General features: G+C 41.2%; 1 protein-coding gene across 1 annotated transcript; it reads right to left on the reverse strand.

Annotated features, from left to right (window-relative positions):
* Positions 1-325: 325 nt before the first annotated feature.
* TM9SF4 (transmembrane 9 superfamily member 4) lies at positions 326-25,486 on the reverse strand. Its single transcript, XM_075846340.1, has 18 exons — positions 25,259-25,486; positions 10,413-10,526; positions 10,235-10,334; positions 9,408-9,576; positions 7,275-7,404; positions 6,392-6,515; positions 6,147-6,265; positions 5,953-6,064; positions 5,484-5,554; positions 5,247-5,379; positions 5,078-5,159; positions 4,888-4,963; positions 4,383-4,466; positions 4,132-4,307; positions 3,728-3,791; positions 3,252-3,371; positions 2,706-2,795; positions 326-2,627 (listed from the first exon to the last, which is right to left on the reverse strand). Exons 1-18 carry the CDS (start codon positions 25,271-25,273, stop codon positions 2,478-2,480), a joined length of 1,929 nt encoding a protein of 642 aa, XP_075702455.1. The 5' UTR covers positions 25,274-25,486; the 3' UTR covers positions 326-2,477.

Genomic DNA, 25,486 nt, shown 5'->3' on the forward strand with positions numbered 1-25,486 from the left:
AACTAAAAAGGTATATCCAAAATTTTCATCACCTTCCAAGTTGAAGAACCCAACAGAATGAAGAAATTGCAGCAGTACCGTAAAGCGTGATTCAGCACAAATAAAATTATTGCGGAGACCAGTGCGGACGGGATTCACAGCGATCGCTCTTCATCCTAAAAACTCCTCGAATCCCCCCGCGCTCTACGATGGGTCTCACAACCACAAAAAGTTTACTACGGGGGCGAGACTATAAGACCCTGACGCCGGACGCTCTCCTAGTCCACGAGCTTCATGCGGAGTCCCAATAGATGATTTTTTTTTCCATTATACAGAGATCATGAGACACCTGAAGGGGCATTTATTTACAAAAAGGACAAAGATGGACGACAGTAAAAAAATAATAAAGACAAATCGGCAATTTCAGGAGGATATTCATTAAAAACTGGAATATAATTTTAAAGTGAACTCATCACCCAAACAGAGAGGAGGAAGAGGCTGCGCCATGAGGGTCAGAAGAACAGCAAAGAGCGATCTTCAGCAAATATTTCACCATTTGGCTCAGACGACTATACAGAATGTCTGCGGGGGAGGGGGAGAACCACTATTAGGAGCCAATCTAGTCACCCCACCCTCAGGAACAGATGGTGAAGACCAGAAATATTAGAAGGGAAGGCGGTCCTTGATCTAACAAAGTCACCGATCCCACCCTTTTAGAAAATCGGTGGTCCCAGCTCACCGACCCCCTACTAATCCATACTCTAGCATAGGCAATGATTTTAGGTGGGGTGTCCCTTTAAGGACTTCATCATCATCATAAAGGGAGCATTCACACTGCTGTGTTTACAGGCCATACAAATGGATAAGTGGAACCCCCAACCCGTTTTTGGCAGGAAATATAAAAACTACATATACAGCAGCGGCCCAACATGTCCGCCTCCTCCGTGAGCGGGGGTCCGGTCCACTTTGACATTTTTCCTGTTGTATGTAAATGAAGTGTAATCATTATACAAGTCCTGCAACTTTCTAATATACTTTACATTTCAGTTCCTCACCATTTTCAAGAGATCAGCTTGCTGTCATTGAATGGGAACATCCTTGTATCCATCCAGAGGCTTACAACCTGTACAGACCTCTTACGTCACAGCTGAGGGTTTGTTACATTTACATCCAGTCTAGACAATGTGAGCTCAACAGTCTGCACCCCAGACTGAAACATTTTACCTGCACTGATACATTGTAACAAACTAACAGGAGGGAGATTTGTGCTGCTGATGTATACAGCTCAGAGGATGGTCTAGACTGATACTTCTTACAGCTGAGGGTTTGTTACTGTGCATTAGGTAAGGTCCAGGATGAGTTTTCAGCTTGTGGGTGTAAAACAAGAACGTTGTCATTCACAGCAAGCAGAGATCTTGAAAATGGAGAGGTATTGAAACAAAGTCCATTAGACCTTACAATAGGAGACAAATGATTAAAGCTTTATTTGCATAAAATGGGGAAAACCCCCTTTTGTCCAGGATTAGAAAAACATGTCGGCTTTCCTCAAGAACCAGCACCACACCTGACCACAGGTTGTGTCTAATATTGCACCCCAGCTCCATTAAAGTGAGCTGAGCTGCAATACCACACACAACCTGTGGACAAACGCGGCGCTGTTTCTGAAGAAAGCCGCCATCTTTTACTAACCCTGGACAACCTCATTAAGCCGGAGCGTCACGTGCTGAATACATCCCACAAAAAAAAAAACTGAAAATCTCCATCTGTGGCACGAACCAGTGTGCGGGCGCTCACCCATTCTCTGTAATAACAGTTCACTCTTCAGCCGGGGCCACAATTGGTGCAATAAAGAATATCAACAAAGGGAACCTACGAACCGAGCCCAAAAATACAGGATCGGCCGCCACCTCCCCACAGAAAGCATGCTTCATTTTGTATTCACAGTCCTTGGCAAAAAAAAAAAATCCCCCCTCTCCAGGCTGGCGGTCTTTACTGGCAGCGCTGAATGGTACCCACCGCTCGTCATGTGACCAAGAGAACCGTAGCCGCTGCCCTGTGCCCAGTCCAGTTAGTTCCTCTCCTTCGTGAACGCCCGACCACCAAGAAGTCCAAAGTGTCTCCATCTGCCTCTGATCAATAACGCGCAGTCAAAATAATTTAGAAAAAAGAAAAAAAAAAAAGGAGGAGGAAAAGAAAGGAGCGGACAGCGAGGTAAAGATGGGGACGATTACGGCAAAAAAAGTAAAAACCCGCACTGGAAAATGGGGGGGGGGGATACCAAAAGGTTAAAATGCAGTTATAGGAAACAAGGCCCGTCCATGGACACATACCAAACAATACATTCTGGATCATGAAGAAGACGACGGACGATGATGATGATGGAGGATGTTGGTGGTGGTAGTTGATTTTTTTATTGGTTACTGTCCCCTGATGGAGGCGTCTTGGCGAAGGAGACCGGCTCTGCCTTGTGCTGGAAGTTCTGCGGAGGAGCTTGGCAATCAATCTATTTTCACCGCCGCGTAGATCTTCCGGATGAACATGTAGGCGGCGTAGAAGCCGATGGTCCCGGTGAGGAGCCAGAAGGAGAGGACCATGAGGGTAGTGTAGCCGAAATACAGGAGAGAAGGGATGAACTCCACAATATCCAACTGTAAGACACACGGGGGGGTGAGCATGAGATACGTGCCCCGTGAGGCGGGCGAGAACGTAACGGGACATGAACGTACCTTATTCACAAAATAGAAGATGGCGTAAACCAGAACGTAGAAAGCGGATCCTCCAGACACCAGGAACGTCCTCCACCACCAGCGGTAATCCTGCAGAGCAGAGTCCGATATTAAAATATTGTCATATCTTTATAGGGTCTGGAGCGCAGTTTTTCTAATAGGGAGCTCTAAATCCCCAGCATAGACCAAGTTACATGGTAAAATTCTGCAGCCACCACTAGAGGGAGCTCACTGCATATAAATGTATACAGCCATTGAACTCAATAAATATGTATGCAGTGGGCTCCCCCTAGTGGTGGCTGCAGGTAGACAGAATTCTATCATCTCCAGTTTCCAGCACTGGTCAAAAATTATTGACTTGGACTTCTGCCCATGGATGGACCAATGATCTGTATACCACCATGTGATATCAGAGGAGTCACACACAGATCATGGGGCTGCCCGCCCGCCCACCCAACAGCACCAAACGACTGCTATCAGCCACTGCTCGCTCCCACAAAGAGCCGTACCGAGTGATTTCCACACGCTCATCCCAGGATTACTCACCTCTGCACACAACTGGAAATAGACCATGACAATGCTGATCTGGGAGCAGGAAACCACGAGGATGATGAACACCAGGAACAGGAAGCCAAACAAGTAATAGAACTGATTCTCCCAGATGGCCTGAAATAGACACAGAAGAGCAGAGATGCTACCACTGAATGGATCCAAACACATCGCAACTATTCCCTGTCAAACCCAAGTCCCATTTTGGACATTAAAAGGTCGGAGCGTTTTGTGTATACAGCTCCAATGCAGACCGGTGTGTCTCCAACATTACAGACTGCAAATAAATCCTGTGCGGTTTGGTACGGCCATCACACTCCCTTACACCTGAAGTAACACCTGACTGCAGACTATACGCAGGGTTTGTAGTTTAACAACACAGACACAAAGGTCTGCATAGGAGCTGTATACACAAAACGGTAGTAGTTATTGTTGACTTGATGGCTGAGCCGTACAAAACAAAGAAAACTTACACTGAAGATGAAGAACAGCTCAATAAACATGGCTCCGAACGGTAATATTCCCGCCATCAATATTCTGAAAAAAAAAAAGACATAAATATGAAACATCAGACCCGTCATCTGGGCGCCCCCCTGGAGGACCCGTCATCTGGGCGCCCCCCTGGAGGACCCGTCATCTGGGCGCCCCCCTGGAGGACCCGTCATCTGGGCGCCCCCCTGGAGGACCCGTCATCTGGGCGCCCCCCTGGAGGACCCGTCATCTGGGCGCCCCCCTGGAGGACCCGTCATCTGGGCGCCCCCCTGGAGGACCCGTCATCTGGGCGCCCTCCTGGAGGACCTCTCATATGGTCTTCCTGTAACACAGTAGGTGACTACCAGATTCAGGAACAGGATTCTGACTGTAGAGGGAAACTCACCCCACAAACCTCTTCATATACCAGCGCTGCTCAGGAATCTGCCGGGGGATTTGGTTGGTTCGGACAGGGTTGTCGTACGGCTGCTTGCGAAAACCAAAGTAATATCCGAGGTAGACGAGTGGGAGCGAGATGCCAAACCACATACACAACAGAGCCAGCATGGTGGGGAAGGGGACCTGCAGGGACCAGACAGGGGTCAGAGTGCTCACAAGGGGACAAGCCGAGGAACCAGACTCAAACATCAGACTCACCGCGCCGGAGGAATGTTTCCCCCAGATGAAGCAGTTCAACACGAAGCAGATGCCAAACACCACTCCTGGGTACAGAGTCGCCGTCTGCAGGGGCACAAATCATAGATTCATCTGGCACTGATCCGGACCTCTATCATACTCCAATCACCTCCAGAGCTGTATTGAGGATTCTGCTGGTTTACCATCAGCTATCAGGCTGCGGGAAGTCATATGTCCCAGTAGCAGCTGCTGGTTCAGTGTCTGTACAGTCCATGTCCTGCTGTAGCGCATACCAGGAGATGTAGTGTTTACACCAGACCGTATCAAAAACCTAATCTCGCCCAATGCACTCCAATGGCATATTGCACATATCAGGGTGCCAGGTAAGCAGATAGGAATCGGTCAGCACAGTGGCAGCCAACAGAGATGTGAATGCAGCTTTGGATGTGACTGGAGTATAAGAACAAAAATGTCCTGTTTCACTAATAACAATTCATGGAGGTGACGACAAGGTTCTGATACTCACACAGAAAGCTCCTTTGCGCCACCTATGACCCTTCAGAGTACGGTACAAACGGCCGGCGAAGAATCCTCCGAAGACCCTTGGAAAATCCCAAAAGAAGTGTAAATGTCAAACTTAGTGTAAGAAGTAGAGGCGGCCGTGCAGAATTCATGTCGATGGCTGAAAGTTGTGGGATATTCCTGTAATAACATACCCCATGAACATGAAGAGGAAGCAGGCGGTGGTCATCAGGGCTCCCCGGCTCGATGGAGACAACATCCCCAGCATAGCCACAACTGAAGGGGACAAAGAAGAACCCAACTGTATGAAGGACAGGATGGTCTCCCGCCCGCAGCCCCATCATAAACCCTCTAAACACTCACAGATCACGATCAGGACCATGCAGAAGAGCTGGATCCCAGAACCTAGGAGGGAGCTAAGGATCATGGGATATTGGGGGGGCCTGAACACGTCACCGTGAACCAACTTCCAGCCGGACTCCTCCATCGTGTCTTCCTGTGGGGAGAAGCAAAGAGAAGCGTCAGAGGACAACAAGGTCACCGGGCCGGGTCAGCGGTGGGGTCACCGGGCAGGGTCAGCGGTGGGGTCAGACGACCTACAATATCATCCTCCTTGTTGTAGTTTGCAATATCCTTCCTCAGGGTCCGGATGATGATCATGCTCAGAATACCTGGGGACCAGAAGACAAGGACTGTGTAAAGCAGAAGACGGGGACCCGCTCAAAGCTTCATCATCGTATAGTTAACAGCTGCTTATAACCTACATAGAACTCTGCTTTATTTATCGGATTTCTAGCTTCACACTAGTCACATCCAGAGCTGCAGTAACAATTAATCTGATCGCCACCTGGAATCCAACAGTACAGCGCTCGCACTAAACATGGCTGATGCGTTGCATTGTGGTAGGTGCATTTCACCTGCTCTAAAAAAGCAAGAGATGTAAAACCCTCCAAGCTACAAACATTGCCATTGAATAATTTTGAATGCAGCCTTGGATGTGACTGGAGTGGAAGGCACAATGTAACAAGAATATCCTAGATATATATATATATTCTGTCCAGAAGGTCACCTGACAGGAAGAAGACGACCACCACAGAGTTGATGATGGAGAACCAGTGGATCTGGACGTCGCTCATGGTCAGGTACGTGTCCCAGCGAGAAGCCCATTTAATGTCGCTCTCCTGGAAGATGAAGGAGGAAACCGCTTACTGCAAGAACTTCTCACCCCCTCCAAGAGGAGTCAGGAAGTCCCCGCGGTCCCACCTGCCAGTGCACGGAGTAAGTGAACAGCAGCTTGTTCTCCTTGTTGGGGTCCACTTCCTGGGGGGCGGAATTGGAGCCTTCGGGGACGGTGCAGCTTTTGTCCTGCGTTCCTTTCAGATCTGCAACATTGGGTTAGAAAAAATAGAAATATGGCCGTGTCTATAATATATATATATCTATATCTCCAGACAGCGGCGCAAGTAACGACGCAGCGCTAAGACCAAGAGCGATCCCACTCCTATTACCTTCCATTTTGATGCTCTGAGGGACGACCTCGAACCTCACGACCCGAAACGTTGGCTCCTGGTTTTCTTCCACCTCTTCCCGATGGAAGTACAAATAGAAGGACAGGTGATTGTGGATATAAAACTGGAAGGAGTAGGAGGTGCCATTGTTAGTATGACAGACCACTAAAAAGGGCTTTCCAGTCCCTAAAAATTGATGGCCTATACTCAGGATAAGCCATCAATACCTGACGGGTTGGGGTCCGACTCCCGAGACCCCCGCCGATCAGCTGTCTTGAAGGGGCCGTGGCACTCGTATGAGATCCGCTTCCCATTCATTTCCTTATCTGCTCGTAGTGTGAATCGCCGACACACTTGTAGCGGCACGCAGCCGTACGAGCGATGCGGCCCCTTTAAAACAGCTGATCGGCGTGGGTCCCGGGAGTCGGACCCCGACCGATCAGATATTGATAGAATATCCTGAAGATAGGCCATCAATTTTTAGGGACTGGACAACCCCTTGAAAAGGGTGAACACTTCAGCATTTTTTGTGTTTTTTTTTATCCAATTCATTTGCATATAGTCTGGTTTAAAAAAATCTTCAACCGTTTTTTGTATACAGCTCCTATGCAGATGTGGTTACAGAGTGCAAACAATCTGTGTAGAGCGATGCTGCCGTCATGTGTTACTATCTATCAAGAAGAGGGAGTAGAGTGACACGTGACGGCAGGATCAGTCTACACCGGGTGTGTTTGTAGTCTGTTACTATGGAGACACATAGGTCTGCATAGGAGCTGTATACACAACCGTACATTTTTTAAAATCGAGGACGTTTCCGATACATTGTTACTATTATTTACATAGAGATTGTACCACAATGATAATAAACTAGAAATAAAGTCACCTTGTTGTTGTCCGTGAAGCCCAGTCTATAGCCGTGCTCGAACTGGATATCTCGCTCCTTCTTCTTTTCGTCCTCATCGTGACCAAGATGGACGTCCAGCCTGGTGGCCACCGGTAGATTGTCCGCTATTCTGAACCCGAGTACAAACACAATGTATTTTCCCTACAGGAACCTCAAATTCAACAAGTGTCACCATAAATTTACTAACACACAGCATGCCCGGTGGTCGCCACTTAACCCCTTCACGTCGCAGATCTACGTCGGGAAAAGCGGTCTTTAAATGTGGCGCCCGCTCAGAAGCAGAAGCCACAGCCGCCGGGGTTTTTCCTGCCCCTTCCACTTTGGGACCGGTCACAGGCTCGGGCGCGGCGATATCGCGGGTGCCGGGGTACTGCTCTAGCAGCTGGGAGCCTTGTGAACCTGGAAGATTGTTATTGGAACCGGACTGTGACTGGTCTCAAGAGCAATGCAATGATTTTGACATAGACTGCCATATTGGGATATTGTAGTCTACGGCAGAAGCGATCTAATGATCGCAGGTTCAAGCCCCCTGGGGAGGCTAAATAAAAGTTTAAAAAAAAACAAAAAACAGACATTCCCCAAAATGGTAATAATCCAAACGACATCTTTCCCCGTACAAAAATAAGACGCCTTACACAGAACTATAAAAAAAAAAAGTTACGGGGGTCACAATCCGGCGATGTAAAAAAATGTAACTTTCTTTCAAACTTTTCCGTTTTTTTGAAAGTACTAAAATATAAACAAAAGTGACATAAATGTGGTGTCACCGCGATGGTACGAACCCGCAGAATAAAGGTAACGCCTCACTTTCACCGTACATTGAACACCGTAAAAAAGAAACCCATAAGAAAATGGCGAAACTGCTTTTTTTTCCCCAATTCCACCCCATTCTGAATTTTTTTTCCAGCTTCCCAGGACATCGCACATAATATTAAATACCATCAGAAAGTCCAACTTGTCCCGTAAAAATTAAGCCCTCACATGGTCGTGTCACCGGGAAAAAAATAAGAGTGGTGACTTTCTGAACCCATGGCATGGAGCAAAAAAAAAACAAAAAAAACCAACCATAAAAACGACAATTAGTCTGGTTTTGAAAGGGTTAAAGGGCTTCTCCGCTGAGTGGATACGTCTATCCCTGCATAGCAGAACCCAGAAGTCACCTGACAGTTTCCAACTCACCCAGAAGTCATCATCACGGAGTACCCCTTTAAATAGGACCGGTCACTAGGCCCTACAAAGTGAGTTGTTAGTAGTCTTGCCTAATAGCCGCTGTGTCTACGAGTCCAGCGGTGTTTGTCCGGTACTTGTGCGTCCCCCCGTTGCTGAGCTATGGACCCCTTTTTATTTACCAACCAGTATGCAAATGGCCCGCTGACTAGCCAAGTGGGTTTGGCCGCCAGCGATTCTCAATGGGCGGAGCTAGCAGAGCGCTTCTGACGCTGACCTATCAGCACGAGGCGGTTTCCTCCAGACACTCCTTGACCAGCGTCATCGCGTGAGACTCTGATAGGTCAGAAGCGCCCTGCTAGCTCCGCCCATTGGGAATCGCTGGCAGCCAAACCCACTTGGCTAGTCAGCGGGCCATTTGCATACTGGTTGGTAAATAAAAAGGGGTCCATAGCTCAGCAACGGGGGGACGCACAAGTATAGGACAAACACCGCTGGACTCGTAGACACAGCGGCTATTAGGCAAGAATACAACTCACATTGTAGGGCCCAGTGACAGGTCCTCTTAAGGGGGTGTTCACACTGAGTTTTTGTTGTGGCAACTGCATCTGAAACCGCGCCAAAAAACGTCCGAAAACGCATCCCATCGATTACAATGGGAGGCGGAGGCATTTTTCTTCCCCCCATGAGCGGTAAAAGACACTGGAGGGAAAAAGCGACATGCCTTATCTTCGGGCGATTTCGTCTCTGACCTCCCAGCGACATCAATGGGAGGCAGAGAAAGCTTTTTTCGCTGCATTTTTTGCCCACAGCGCTCAATGGCAGGAAACGGCGTGCAGGCAGGAATTTTAAAGGCAGATTTTGATGCCTGCAGAAAAACTCAGTGTGAACAGGGCCTTAAGCTTCAAGTTCTAGTAAGATAAAGATGGAGGAGAGCGGACTCACAGGTGCACGTAGTAATCCTCCTGTATGCGCTCTGCGATCAGTTTACTTTCGTCCTTTTTGAGGACCACGGGGCTGCTGGGAGTGTCACACAAAATCTCACACTTCTTGTTATTGTTCATCAACACCTTAAAGGGGGTGTTCACGATTCGATCGCCCCTCAGGACTTCACCTAGAGATGAGCAGAACGCAAGGAATTACATTCACACCCGTAATAAATCGTCAGGACCATTAAAAGGTTAAAAAAAATAAAGCTGTCACAACCCCAGCCTATATTTTTATACGTGCATCATATGTTTAGGGTAGAGTAGCCCTTTAAGTAGAGCATATAGAGGTGCAAAGGTCACATAGATAATTGTTGTGGCCCCCAGAATGTTTGCTTATATATAAAAGGGGTTGTCCAGGATTAGAAAACCACGGTGGATTTCATCCAAAAACAGCGCCACATCTGTCAACAGGTTGTGCCTGGTATTGCAGCACAGCCCTATTTACTTCAATGGGGCCGAGCTGTAATACATGACATGACCTATGGACAGGGGTGGCGCTCTTTTTCTAGAAGGGAAAGTAGCCATGTTTTCCTAATGCTGGAAAAAACGCCTTTATGACCTGCATATACAGCAACTCCATAATACAGGCTGTTTATGGCAGCCTGTATTCTGGCTATGGCATAGTAGACACAGACTGCTGCTCTGCTATTGTAATAAGCCCCCTAATATACAAGCATAGGGATACTTCAGGTTCCCCACGGATGAATCTGCAACCCGCATACTCCACCATTAGGGATTCTGTGCTCCACCTGCACCCAAAAGTGACCCTGTTCTCCTCCTCACCCAGATTTTCCGCTTTGTAGTTGACCTGTAGAGGTCGGCAGAATGGCAGAGAGTAATATTCATAGGGCAGCTGGGTCCGGGAGCTGGTCAGCTTCACAGCCTGTAGAGGGGACAGATCACAGGTATCAGTCATGAGAAACTGGAGGACATTACTATCACGCTGCGGAGACCCCCTTACCTTTATATCTACAGGGGCATCTTGGCGGAAGTTAATTGGTGCCACGCCTGGGACGTAGAACGTGGCGGTTTCGTGTAGGAGAGAGAAGCCGAGCAGCAGCCACGCACACCTCACCTGCAAGACACAAGCAGAGGATGATGAGGATGAGGATGAGGATGATGAGGATGAGGATGATGAGGATGATGATGATGAGGATGATGAGGATGATGAGGAGTGGCAGTACTTCAGAAAGACTGGTAATGTCGAACATAAAAACAGTTCATCAGCCGCCTACACAACTATTCCAGGAATAGTCCATCGCCTCCAGTCACACAACATTCAATTCAACGGTCACCGCAGCTCTAGTGGTGACTGGAGTATAGAACATGATGTGATTCAAATTTCCCGCATGTTTTGTGTAGATAAGTTGAGATTAGCCCAAGGTAAGCGCAGTACAAGGGTCACGTTGCTGCAAAGGCGGGTGAGGGGAGGGGGAGGTCTTATTCTGCACGGACATTAATTAAGGAGAATGCAAAGGGATTGACGTTATAATCACTACCAACGATACATCCCGCAAGAGGGTCACTGCGGCCTGAGACACTGGTGCACGAGACGGGAGAGGACAACCAGAGGGTCCAGTGAAGGGACCTCTACCCGGAGGTATTGAGATGTTAGGAGACAAGCAAGAGAGCGAGAATGAAGACCCCCAGTACTGTGCCAAGTGCTCTGCCCCCCCCCCATCTCCAGACCGTAGTGACAAGGTTCTCATTGTAGTCAATGGTACCGTAATGTGGGGGGGCCCGTTAACAGACCCCCCCCCCCCCAGCCACAATGTTGTCCCATCTGCAAAAGAATATAGATAAGGGTGCCCATTTAAAAGAACTATACAAGAATATAACTACTATAATACTGCCTCCTATATACAATAGAACTACTATAATACTGCCCCCTATATACAAGAATATAACTACTATAATACTGCCCCCTATATACAAGAATATAACTACTATAATACTGCCCCTATATACAAGAACATAACTGCTATAATACTGCCCCTATATACAAGAATATATCTACTATAATACTGCCTCCTATATACAAGAATATAACTACTATAATACTCCCCCTATATACAAGAATATAACTACTATAATACTGCCCCTATATACAAGAATATAACTACTATAATACTGCCCCCTATATACAAGAATATAACTACTATATTACTGCCTCCTATATACAAGAATATAACTACTATAATACTGCCCCTATATACAAGAATATAACTACTACAGTACTGCCCCATATACAAGAATATAACTACTATAATACTGCGCCTATATACAAGAATATAACTACTGTAATACTGCCCCCTATATACAAGAATATAACTACTATAATACTGCCTCTATGTACAAGAATATAATTACTATAATACTGCCCCCTATATACAAGAATATAACTACTATAATACTGCCCCTATATACAAGAATATAACTACTATAATACTGCCCCTATATACAAGAATATAACTACTATAATACTGCTCCTGTATACAAGAATATAACTACTATAATACTGCCTCCTATATACAAGAATATAACTACTATAATACTGCTCCTATATACAAGAATATAACTATTATAATACTGCTCTTATATACAAGAATATAACTACTATAATACTGCCTCTATATACAAGAATATAACTACTATAATACTGCCCCCTATATACAAGAATATAACTACTATAATACTGCCCCCTATATACAAGAATATAACAACTATAATACTACACCCTATATACAATATAACTACTATAATACTGCCCCTATATACAAGAACATAACTGCTATAATACTGCCCCTATATACAAGAATATATCTACTATAATACTGCCTCCTATATACAAGAATATAACTACTATAATACTCCCCCTATATACAAGAATATAACTACTATAATACTGCCTCCTATATACAAGAATATAACTACTATAATACTGCTCCTATATACAAGAATATAACTACTATAATACTGCCTCTATATACAAGAATATAACTACTATAATACTGCCCCCTATATACAAGAATATAACTACTATAATACTGCCCCCTATATACAAGAATATAACAACTATAATACTACACCCTATATACAAGAATATAACTACTATAATACTGCTCCTATATACAAGAATATAACTACTATAATACTGCCCCCTATGTATAAGAATATAACTACTATAATACTGCCCCCTATATACAAGACTATAACTATTATAATACTGCCCCCTATATACAATATAACTACTATAATACTACACCCTATATACAAGAATATAACTACTATAATACTGCTCCTATATACAAGAATATAACTACTATAATACTGCCCCCTATGTATAAGAATATAACTACTATAATACTGCCCCCTATATACAAGAATATAACTACTATAATACTGCCCCCTATATACAAGACTATAACTACTATAATACTGCTCCTATATACAAGACTATAACTACTATAATACTGCCCCCTATATACAAGACTATAACTACTATAATACTGCTCCTATATACAAGACTATAACTACTATAATACTGCCCCCTATATACAAGACTATAACTACTATAATACTGCTCCTATATACACAAGAATATAACTACTATAATACTGCTCCTATATAAAAGAATATAACTACTATAATACTGCCCCCTATATACAAGAATATAACTACTATAATACTGCCCTCTATATACAAGAATATAACTACTATAATACTGCCTCCTGTATACAAGAATATAACTACTATAATACTGCTCCTATATACAAGAATATAACTACTATAATACTGCCCCTATATACAAGAATATAACTACTATAATACTGCCCCTATATACAAGACTATAACTGCTATAATACTGCCCCTATATACAAGAATATAACTACTATAATACTGCCCCCTATATACAAGAATATAACTACTATAATACTGCCCCTATATACAAGAATATAACTACTATAATACTGCCCCTATATACAAGACTATAACTGCTATAATACTGCCCCTATATACAAGAATATAACTACTATAATACTGCTCCTATATACAAGAATATAACTACTATAATACTGCCACTTATATACAAGAATATAACTACTATAATACTGCTCCCTATATACAAGAATATAACTACTATAATAATGCCCCTATATACAAGAATATAACTACTATAATAATGCCCCTATATACAAGAATATAACTACTATAATACTGCCTACTATATACAAGAATATAACTACTATAATACTGCCCCCTATATACAAGAATATAACTACTATAATACTGCCCCCTATATACAAGAATATAACTACTATAATACTGCCCCCTATATACAAGACTATAACTACTATAATACTGCCCCTATATACAAGAATATAACTACTATAATACTGCCCCTATATACAAGAATATATCTACTATAATACTGCCCCATATACAAGAATATAACTACTATAATACTGCCCCCTATATACAAGAATATAACGACTATAATACTGCTCATATATAAAAGAATATAACTGCTATAATACTGCCCTCTATATACAAGAATATAACTACTATAATACTGCCCCTATATACAAGAATATAACTACTATAATACTGCCCCCTATATACAAGAATATAACGACTATAATACTGCCCCCTATATACAAGAATATAACTACTATAATACTGCCCCTATATACAAGACTATAACTACTATAATAATGCTCCTATATACAAGAATATAATTACTATAATACTGCTCCTATATACAAGAATATAACTACTATAATACTGCCCCTATATTCAAGAATATAACTACTATAATACTGCCCCCTATATAAAAGACTATAACTACTATAATACTGCTCCTATATACAAGACTATAACTACTATAATACTGCCCCCTATATACAAGACTATAACTACTATAATACTGCTCCTATATACACAAGAATATAACTACTATAATACTGCCCCTATATACAAGAATATAACTACTATAATACTGCCCCCTATATACAAGAATATAACGACTATAATACTGCCCCCTATATACAAGAATATAACTACTATAATACTGCCCCTATATACAAGACTATAACTACTATAATAATGCTCCTATATACAAGAATATAATTACTATAATACTGCTCCTATATACAAGAATATAACTACTATAATACTGCCCCTATATACAAGAATATAACTACTATAATACTGCCCCCTATATACAAGAATATAACTACTATAATACTGCCCCTGTATACAAGAATATAACTACAATAATACTGCCCCCTATTTACAATAATATAACTACTATTATACTACTCCTATATACAAGAATATTACTACTATAATACTGCCCCCTATATACAAGAATATAACTACTATAATACTGCCTCTATATACAAGAATATAACTACTATAATACTGCCCCTATATACAAGAATATAACTACTATAATACTGCCTCTATATACAAGAATATAACTACTATAATACTGCCCCCTATATACAAGAATATAACTACTATAATACTGCCTCTATATACAAGCATATAACTACTATAATACTGCTCCTATATACAAGAATATAACTACTATAATACTGCTCCTATATACAAGAATATTACTACTATAATACTGCTCCTATATACAAGAATATAACTACTATAATACTGCTCCTATACACAAGAATATAACTACTATAATACTGCCCCTATATACAAGAATATAACTACTTTAACACTGCCCCTATATACAAGAATATAACTACTATAATACTGCCCCTATACACAAGAATATAACTACTATAATACTGCCCCTATATACAAGAATATAACTACTATAATACTGCCCCCTATATACAAGAATATAACTACTATAATACTGCCCCCTATATACAAGAATATAACTACTATAATACTGCTCCTATATACAAGAATAGAACTACTATAATACTGCTCCTATATACAAGAATATTACTACTATAATACTACCCCTATACACAAGAATATAACTACTATAATACTGCCCCTATATACAAGAATATAACTACTATAATACTGCCCCCTATATACAAGAATATAACTACTATAATACTGCCCCCTATATACAAGAATAGAACTACTATAATACTGCTCCTATATACAAGAATATTACTACTATAATACTACCCCTATATACAAGAATATAACTACTATAATACTGCCCCCTATATACAAGAATATAACTACTATAATACTGCCCCCTATATACAAGAATATAACTACTATAATACTGCTCCTATATACAAGAATATAACTACTATAATACTTCTCCTATATACAAGAATATAACTACTATAATACTGCCCCCTATATACAAGAATAGAACTACTATAATACTGCTCCCTATATACAAGAATATAACTACTATAATACTGCTCCCTATATACAAGAATATAACTACTAACACTGCCCCTATATAAAATAATATAACTACTATAATACTGCCCCTATATACAAGAATATAACTACTATAATACTGCCCCTATATACAATAGAACTACTATAATACTGCCCCCTATATACAAAAATATAACTACTATAATACTGCCCCCTATGTACAAGAATATAACTACTATAATACAGCCCCCTATATACAAGAATATAACTACTATAACACTGCTCCTATATACAAGAATATAACTACTATAATACTGCCCCTATATACAAGAATATAACTACTATAATACTGCCCCCTATATACAAGAATATAACTACTATAATACTGCCCCCTATATACAAGAATATAACTACTATAATACTGCCCCCTATATACAAGAATATAACTACTATAATACTGCTCCTATATACAAGAATAGAACTACTATAATACTGCTCCTATATACAAGAATATTACTACTATAATACTACCCCTATACACAAGAATATAACTACTATAATACTGCCCCTATATACAAGAATATAACTACTATAATACTGCCCCCTATATACAAGAATATAACTACTATAATACTGCCCCCTATATACAAGAATAGAACTACTATAATACTGCTCCTATATACAAGAATATTACTACTATAATACTACCCCTATATACAAGAATATAACTACTATAATACTGCCCCCTATATACAAGAATATAACTACTATAATACTGCCCCCTATATACAAGAATATAACTACTATAATACTGCTCCTATATACAAGAATATAACTACTATAATACTTCTCCTATATACAAGAATATAACTACTATAATACTGCCCCCTATATACAAGAATAGAACTACTATAATACTGCTCCCTATATACAAGAATATAACTACTATAATACTGCTCCCTATATACAAGAATATAACTACTAACACTGCCCCTATATAAAATAATATAACTACTATAATACTGCCCCTATATACAAGAATATAACTACTATAATACTGCCCCTATATACAATAGAACTACTATAATACTGCCCCCTATATACAAAAATATAACTACTATAATACTGCCCCCTATGTACAAGAATATAACTACTATAATACAGCCCCCTATATACAAGAATATAACTACTATAACACTGCTCCTATATACAAGAATATAACTACTATAATACTGCCCCTATATACAAGAATATAACTACTATAATTCTGACCTCTATATACAAGAATGCCCCTATATACAAGAATAGAACTACTATAATACTGCACCTATATACAAGAATATAACTACTATAATACTGCCCCTATATACAAGAGTATAACTACTATAATACTGCCCCTATATACAAGAATATAACTACTATAATACTGCCCCCTAAATACAGGCACATAACTACTATAATACTGCTCCCTATATACAAGAAAATAACTACTATAATACTGCCCCCTATATACAAGAATATAACTACTATAATACTGCCCCTATATACAAGAATAGAACTACTATAATACTGCCCCTATATACAAGAATATAACTACTACGGTATAATACTGCACCTATATACAAGAATATAACTACTATAATACTGCCCCTATATACAAGAGTATAACTACTATAATACTGCCCCTATATACAAGAATATAACTACTAGAATACTGCCCCCTAAATACAGGCATATAACTACTATAATACTGCTCCCTATATACAAGAATATAACTACTATAATACTGCCCCCTAAATACAGGCATATAACTACTATAATACTACCCCTATACACAAGAATATAACTACTATAATACTGCTCCTATATACAAGAATATAACTACTATAATACTGCTCCTGTATACAAGAATATAACTACTATAATACTGCTCCTGTATACAAGAGTATAACTACTATAATACTGCTCCCTATATACAAGAATATAACTACTATAATACTGCCCCCTAAATACAGGCATATAACTACTATAATACTGCTCCTATATACAAGAATATAACTACTATAATACTGCCTCCTATATACAAGAATATAACTACTATAATACTGCCTCTATATACAAGAATATAACTACTATACTACTGCCCCCTATATACAAGAATATAACTACTATAATACTGCTCCCTATATACAAGAATATAACTACTATAATACTGCCGCTATATACAAGAATATAACTACTATAATACTGCTTCTATATACAAGAATATAACTACTATAATACTGCTTCTATATACAAGAATATAACTACTATAATACTTCTCCTATACACAAGAATATAACTACTATAATACTGCTCCCTATATACAAGAATATAACTACTATAATACTGCCCCTATATACAAGAATATAACTACTATACTACTGCCTCCTATATACAAGAATATAACTACTATAATACTGCTCCTATATACAAGAATATAACTACTATAATACTGCTCCTATATACAAGAATATAACTACTATAATACTGCCCCCTATATACAAGAATATAACTACTATAATACTGCCCCTATATACAAGACTATAACTACTATAATACTGCCCCTATATACAAGAATATAGCTACTATAATACTGCTCCTATATACAAGAATATAACTACTAACACTGCCCCTATATAAAAGAATATAACTACTATAATACTGCCCCTATATACAAGAATATAACTACTAACACTGCCCCTATATAAAAGAATATAACTACTATAATACTGCTCCTATATACAAGAATATAACTACTAACACTGCCCCTATATAAAAGAATATAACTACTATAATACTGCCCCTATATACAAGAATATAACTACTATAATACTGCCCCTATATACACAATAGAACTACTATAATACTGCCCCCTATATACAAAAATATAACTACTATAATACTGCCCCCTATGTACAAGAATATAACTACTATAATACAGCCCCCTATATACAAGAATATAACTACTATAACACTGCTCCTATATACAAGAATATAACTACTATAATACTGCCCCTATATACAAGAATATAACTACTATAATTCTGACCTCTATATACAAGAATGCCCCTATATACAAGAATAGAACTACTATAATACTGCCCCTATATACAAGAATATAACTACTATAATACTGCACCTATATACAAGAATATAACTACTATAATACTGCCCCTATATACAAGAGTATAACTACTATAATACTGCCCCTATATACAAGAATATAACTACTATAATACTGCCCCCTAAATACAGGCATATAACTACTATAATACTGCTCCCTATATACAAGAAAATAACTACTATAATACTGCCCCCTATATACAAGAATATAACTACTATAATACTGCCCCTATATACAAGAATAGAACTACTATAATACTGCCCCTATATACAAGAATATAACTACTATAATACTGCACCTATATACAAGAATATAACTACTATAATACTGCCCCTATATACAAGAGTATAACTACTATAATACTGCCCCTATATACAAGAATATAACTACTATAATACTGCCCCCTAAATACAGGCATATAACTACTATAATACTGCTCCCTATATACAAGAAAATAACTACTATAATACTGCCCCTATATACAAGAATAGAACTACTATAACACTGCCCCCTATATACAAGAATAGAACTACTATAACACTGCCCGTATATACAAGAATATAACTACTATAACACTGCTCCTATATACAAGAATATAACTACTATAATACTGCCCCCTATATACAAGCATATAACTACTATAATACTGCCCCCTATATACAAGAATATAACTACTATAATACTGCTCCTATATACAAGAATATAACTACTATAATACTGCCCCCTATATACAAGAATATAACTACTATAATACTGCTCCTATATACAAGAATATAACTACTATAATACTGCCCCTATATACAAGAATATAACTGCTATAATACTGCCTCTATATACAAGAATATAACTACTATAATACTGCTCCTATATACAAGAATATAACTACTATAATACTGCCCCCTATATACAAGAATATAACTACTATAATACTGCCCCTATATACAAGAATATAACTACTATAATACTGCCCCCTATATACAAGAATATAGCTACTATAATACTGCCCCTATATACAAGAATATAACTACTATAATACTGCCCCTATATACAAGAATATAACTACTATAATACTGCCCCTATATACAAGAATATAACTACTATACTACTGCTCCTATATACAAGAATATAACTACTATAATACTGTTCCTATATACAAGAATATAACTACTATAATACTGCCCCTATATACAAGAATATAACTACTATAATACTGCCTCCTATATACAAGAATATAACTACTATAATACTGCCCCTATATACAAGAATATAACTACTATAATACTGCCCCCTATATACAAGAATATAACTACTATAATACTGCCCCTATATACAAGAATATAACTACTATAATACTGCCCCTATATACAAGAATATAACTACTATAATACTGCATCCTATATACAAGAATATAACTACTATAATACTGCCCCTATATACAAGAATATAACTACTATAATACTGCCCCTATATACAAGAATATAACTACTATAATACTGCCCCCTATATACAAGAATATAACTACTATAATACTGCCCCTATATACAAGAATATAACTACTATAATACTGCCTCCTATATACAAGAATATAACTACTATAATACTGCCCCTATATACAAGAATATATCTACTATAATACTGCTCCCTATATACAAGAATATAACTACTATAATACTGCTCCCTATATACAAGAATATAACTACTATAATACTGCCCCTATATACAAGAATATAACTACTATAATACTGCCTCCTATATACAAGAATATAACTACTATAATACTGCCCCTATATACAAGAATATATCTACTATAATACTGCTCCCTATATACAAGAATATAACTGCTATAATACTGCTCCCTATATACAAGAATATAACTACTATAATACTGCTCCTATATACAAGAATATAACTACTATAATACTGCTCCTATATACAAGAATATAACTACTATAATACTGCTCCCTATATACAAGAATATAACTACTATAATACTGCCCCTATATACAAGAATATAACTACTATAATACTGCCCCCTATATACAAGAATATAACTACTATAATACTGCTCCTATATACAAGACTATAACTACTATAATACTGCTCCTATATACAAGAATATAACTACTATAATACTGCTCCCTATATACAAGAATATAACTACTATAATAGTGTAATATGTACACGATATGTGCTTTGTCCAGGCCTCCTGTGATTGGCTGCAGAGGTCACATGGGATGAAATGTCAAACCAGGAGGTTGGTCTGGACGGAGAACAGCAGAACGCGCCGCTATGATAACGGCTGGGCTTTTATATGGATTTTCAAGGAAAACATTTTCTTTTTATGATTTGCGATGGAATAGCAGCTTTTCCGCCACAAAAACCCAAAAATCTGCAATTTGTTGAATTCAATGGAGAAAACCTTGAGGGCAGCAATTCCGCAGAATAAGGCCTCATGCACACGACCATAGTCATGTGCACGGCTGTGATTTTTGGGTCGGCCGGCAGGAGTGTCACCCGCGAGCTGCACGCAAATCGCGCTCCGTGCAGACGGCCGCGGCCATTATATTCTATGAGCCCGGACCGCAGAACACGGCCGTAATAAGACTTGTCCGTTCTTTCTGCAGTCCGGGCTCCTGGGCCATGCACAGACCGTGGAAACCTGTGCCGCAAAAGCACGTTCGTGTGCATGGGGTCTAAATTGACAAGCTGCGGATTTAAAAAAACGAACAACAGGTTAATTTATTTAGTTTCTCTGTGGATTTTCTGCAATGAAATCTGTTGCGGAAAAACTGCTCAAACGACGTGTGTGTCCCTCGCCTTATAGACTCCGCAGCATTTGCGTGTGGATTTTGTTGCAGGTTTCACTCTTCTAAATTAAAATGGATAAAATCGGCAGTGAAAACCCAGAAAAGAATACGCACGGCGCACGCTCCGATACCTGTGCGGAGAATGTAGGGCATTGTGCTGCACGGTGGCCGCTATAGGGGCATTCTACGGCGCGGTGGCCGCTATAGGGGCATTATACGGCGCGGTGGCAGCTATAGGGGCATTATACGGTGCGGTGGCAGCTATAGGGGCATTATACGGCGCGGCGGCAGCTATAGGGGCATTATACGGCGCGGCGGCAGCTATAGGGGCATTATACGGCGCGGCGGCAGCTATAGGGGCATTATACGGCGCGGCGGCAGCTATAGGGGCATTATACGGCGCGGCGGCAGCTATAGGGCATTATACGGCGCGGCGGCAGCTATAGGGGGATTATACGGCGAGGTGGCAGCTATAGGGGCATTATACGGCGCGGTGGCAGCTATAGGGGCATTATACCGTGCGGTGGCAGCTATAGGGGCATTATACGGCGCGGTGGCAGCTATAGGGGCATTATACGGCGCGGTGGCAGCTATAGGGGCATTATACGGCGCGGTGGCAGCTATAGGGGCATTATACGGCGCGGTGGCAGCTATAGGGGCATTATACGGCGCGGTGGCAGCTATAGGGGCATTATACGGCGCGGTGGCAGCTATAGGGGCATTATACGGCGCGGTGGCAGCTATAGGGGCATTATACGGCGCGGTGGCAGCTATAGGGGCATTATACGGCGCGGCGGCAGCTATAGGGGCATTATACGGCGCGGTGGCAGCTATAGGGGCATTATACGGCATGGTGGCAGCTATAGGGGCATTATACGGCGCGGTGGCAGCTATTCTGCGTGGGCGCACTATGGGAGCATTATACTGTGTGATAGGCAGTATCGGGGATATATTATATATATACAGCAGGCTCAGGGAAGCTATAATAATTCAATGGCGTTAATAGTTTAATAGTAATCAAGGTTACATGTTCAACAATCGTGATTTTTATTTAGGTCATAATCGCCCGGCCCTACCCTTCAGTGACATCGGTCTTAAAAATATGCTGCTCACCCAGGGGCAGGGCTTGTTACAGTATCAGTAAGAGCAGGACAGTGGGTCATCTCCCGACATAATCCTGCACTTCCAGTTCTCATACAGTTTGCATTGTGCGTTGCATTTTCCAGCCGCTGTTACTCGGTCATATAGGTACCGTCATGTGGCGTCCAGCAATGAGAAGCCCCCAACCCTTCTGATGTGAAGAATAAAGGAGGCCCTGACCCTGCGCGGCATACTCCATCTACTTAAAGGGACAGTCCACATTTGAGAAGAGGTCCCCCACGACTCGCTGACCACAGGGAGCCCAGCTGCAGGGACTCTGCTCAGCGAGTGACGTTTATAATCAGTTGGGGTCTGTGTAATTCATGAGAACGTTATTATAGCGGTTTATGATAAGACAAGCCAGAAATGTGGAATTTGTGGGGGGCTGACGGCACCCCTAGTCTCTCCCATACACTACAGTAGACAGACGTTGGACATGGGGGTCCATCTACCCCAAAAAAATGAGGAGCCCTCGTCCTGGAGATGGTGACGGTCCGAGCACTGAGACATTGATGGCAGACAAGTCTATGGTGGGGATCTCCCTTTAATAGGGTCGTCCGCCTTAGACTCTGTTCACACCTTCGTCAGGTTTCCTCTGCCCAATGTTTTCAAAAGGTGCCAACATTCTGCAGGAAAAAATAAGCAGTTCCTTCACTGACGGAAGAGAAGCCCCCACCAGTTGGACCCCTTCCCCAAATCATGTTGTCTGGGGGGACCTCCAATATGACAAGCAGCACAATCATCCTGCTGATCGTCCTGTAGGGTGACAGGACCCCAAGATGGTCCCTGGGACACCCCAAATCTACAGGCAGGTGGTCCCATCTCAGGCTGCCAGACCACCAACCTAGGAAGTCATCCATACTGAGGGGTCTCCCCTATGTAATAATAATGGGAGAGTCACTGATACAAGGGGGTCCTGTAATACAGGGAAGTCCATGTAATAATATGGAGGGGGTCGGAGCTTTCAGTAATACAGGGAGTCTCTGCAATGTAATAACTATATGGTGGGGGGTCTGAAGATTTTTACTAATACAGAGGGCCTCTTTATAATAACGGCACGGTTACTGTAATACAGGGGGTTCTATGTAATAATATGGGGGGGGGTCTAGAGCGGTCACTAATATAGGGGGTCTCCTGTAATAACTAGGGGGCTCTGGAACAGTCACTAATATAGGGGGTCTCCTATGTAATAATATGGTGAGGGTCTGGTGCTGTCACTAATATAGGTGGTCTTATGTAATAATATGGGGGTCTGGATCGGTCACTAATATAGGGGGTCTCCTACGTAATAATATGGTGAGGGACTGGTGTCTCTAATATAGGGGGGTATCCTATGTAATAATATGGTGAGGGTCTGTATCTGTCTCTAATATAGGGGGTCTCCTACGTAATAATATGGTGGGGGTCTGTATCTAATATAGGGGGTCTCCTATGTAATAATATGGTGAGGGTCTGTTGCTGTCTCCAATATAGGGGGTCTCCTATGTAATAATATGGTGGGGGTCTGTTGCTGTCTCTAATATAGGGGGGTCTCCTATGTAATAATATGGTGAGGGTCTGGTGCTGTCCCTAATATAGGGGGTCTCCTATGTAATAATATGGTGAGGGTCTGGTGCTGTCCCTAATATAGGGGGGTCTCCTATGTAATAATATGGGGGTCTGGTGCCGTCTCTAATATAGGGGGTCTGGTGCCGTCTCTAATATAGGGGGTCTGGTGCCGTCTCTAATATAGGGGGTCTGGTGCCGTCTCTAATATAGGGGGTCTGGTGCCGTCTCTAATATAGGGGGTCTGGTGCCGTCTCTAATATAGGGGGTCTGGTGCCGTCTCTAATATAGGGGGTCTGGTGCTGTCTCTAATATAGGGGGTCTGGTGCTGTCTCTAATATAGGGGGTCTGGTGCTGTCTCTAATATAGGGGGTCTGGTGCGGTCTCTAATATAGGGGGTCTGGTGCGGTCTCTAATATAGGGGGTCTCCTAGATAATAATATGGGGGGTCTGGAGCTGTCACTTATACAGGCAATCACATGTAATAATATGGGGGGTCTGGTGGAATTACTATGATACAAGGGGGTCTCATCTACCTAATACCTATGTGGGGGCTCCCCTATATAATAACAGTATATAGCATAAAGGGGGTTATTGAGATTCCCACTTCCGGGATACCAGCCCCCCTCAACTCTATTTCCGGTTCCGCCTTTACCCCATTCCTCCCCGCCGCCGCCCCCCGCGACAGCCCCCTTCGCCCCCTTCCTATCTGTCTGTCTGTCTGATCCCCTGTTCCCCGAACCCGACGGAGACTCCGACTCCAACACTTACCGCAACGGCCGCCATCTTGGATCCACGTGTCCCTGATGTCGTCACCGGAAGTGACCAGTCCCTTGACTACGGTGGTTTATTGCTATGGGAACTGGAGGCCGGTGGAAATGTCAATTATTTGCAGGGGTTAATGATCAGAACTTCTCCTCACGCCGTGACGTCATCGGGTGTTTACATGCGGAAAATAATTCATTGCATTGACCCCCGACCCCTGATCCCTGTGACCCC

Source organism: Rhinoderma darwinii, chromosome 13 (assembly GCF_050947455.1).
Source record: "Rhinoderma darwinii isolate aRhiDar2 chromosome 13, aRhiDar2.hap1, whole genome shotgun sequence".
NCBI classification, from domain to species: domain Eukaryota; kingdom Metazoa; phylum Chordata; class Amphibia; order Anura; family Rhinodermatidae; genus Rhinoderma; species Rhinoderma darwinii.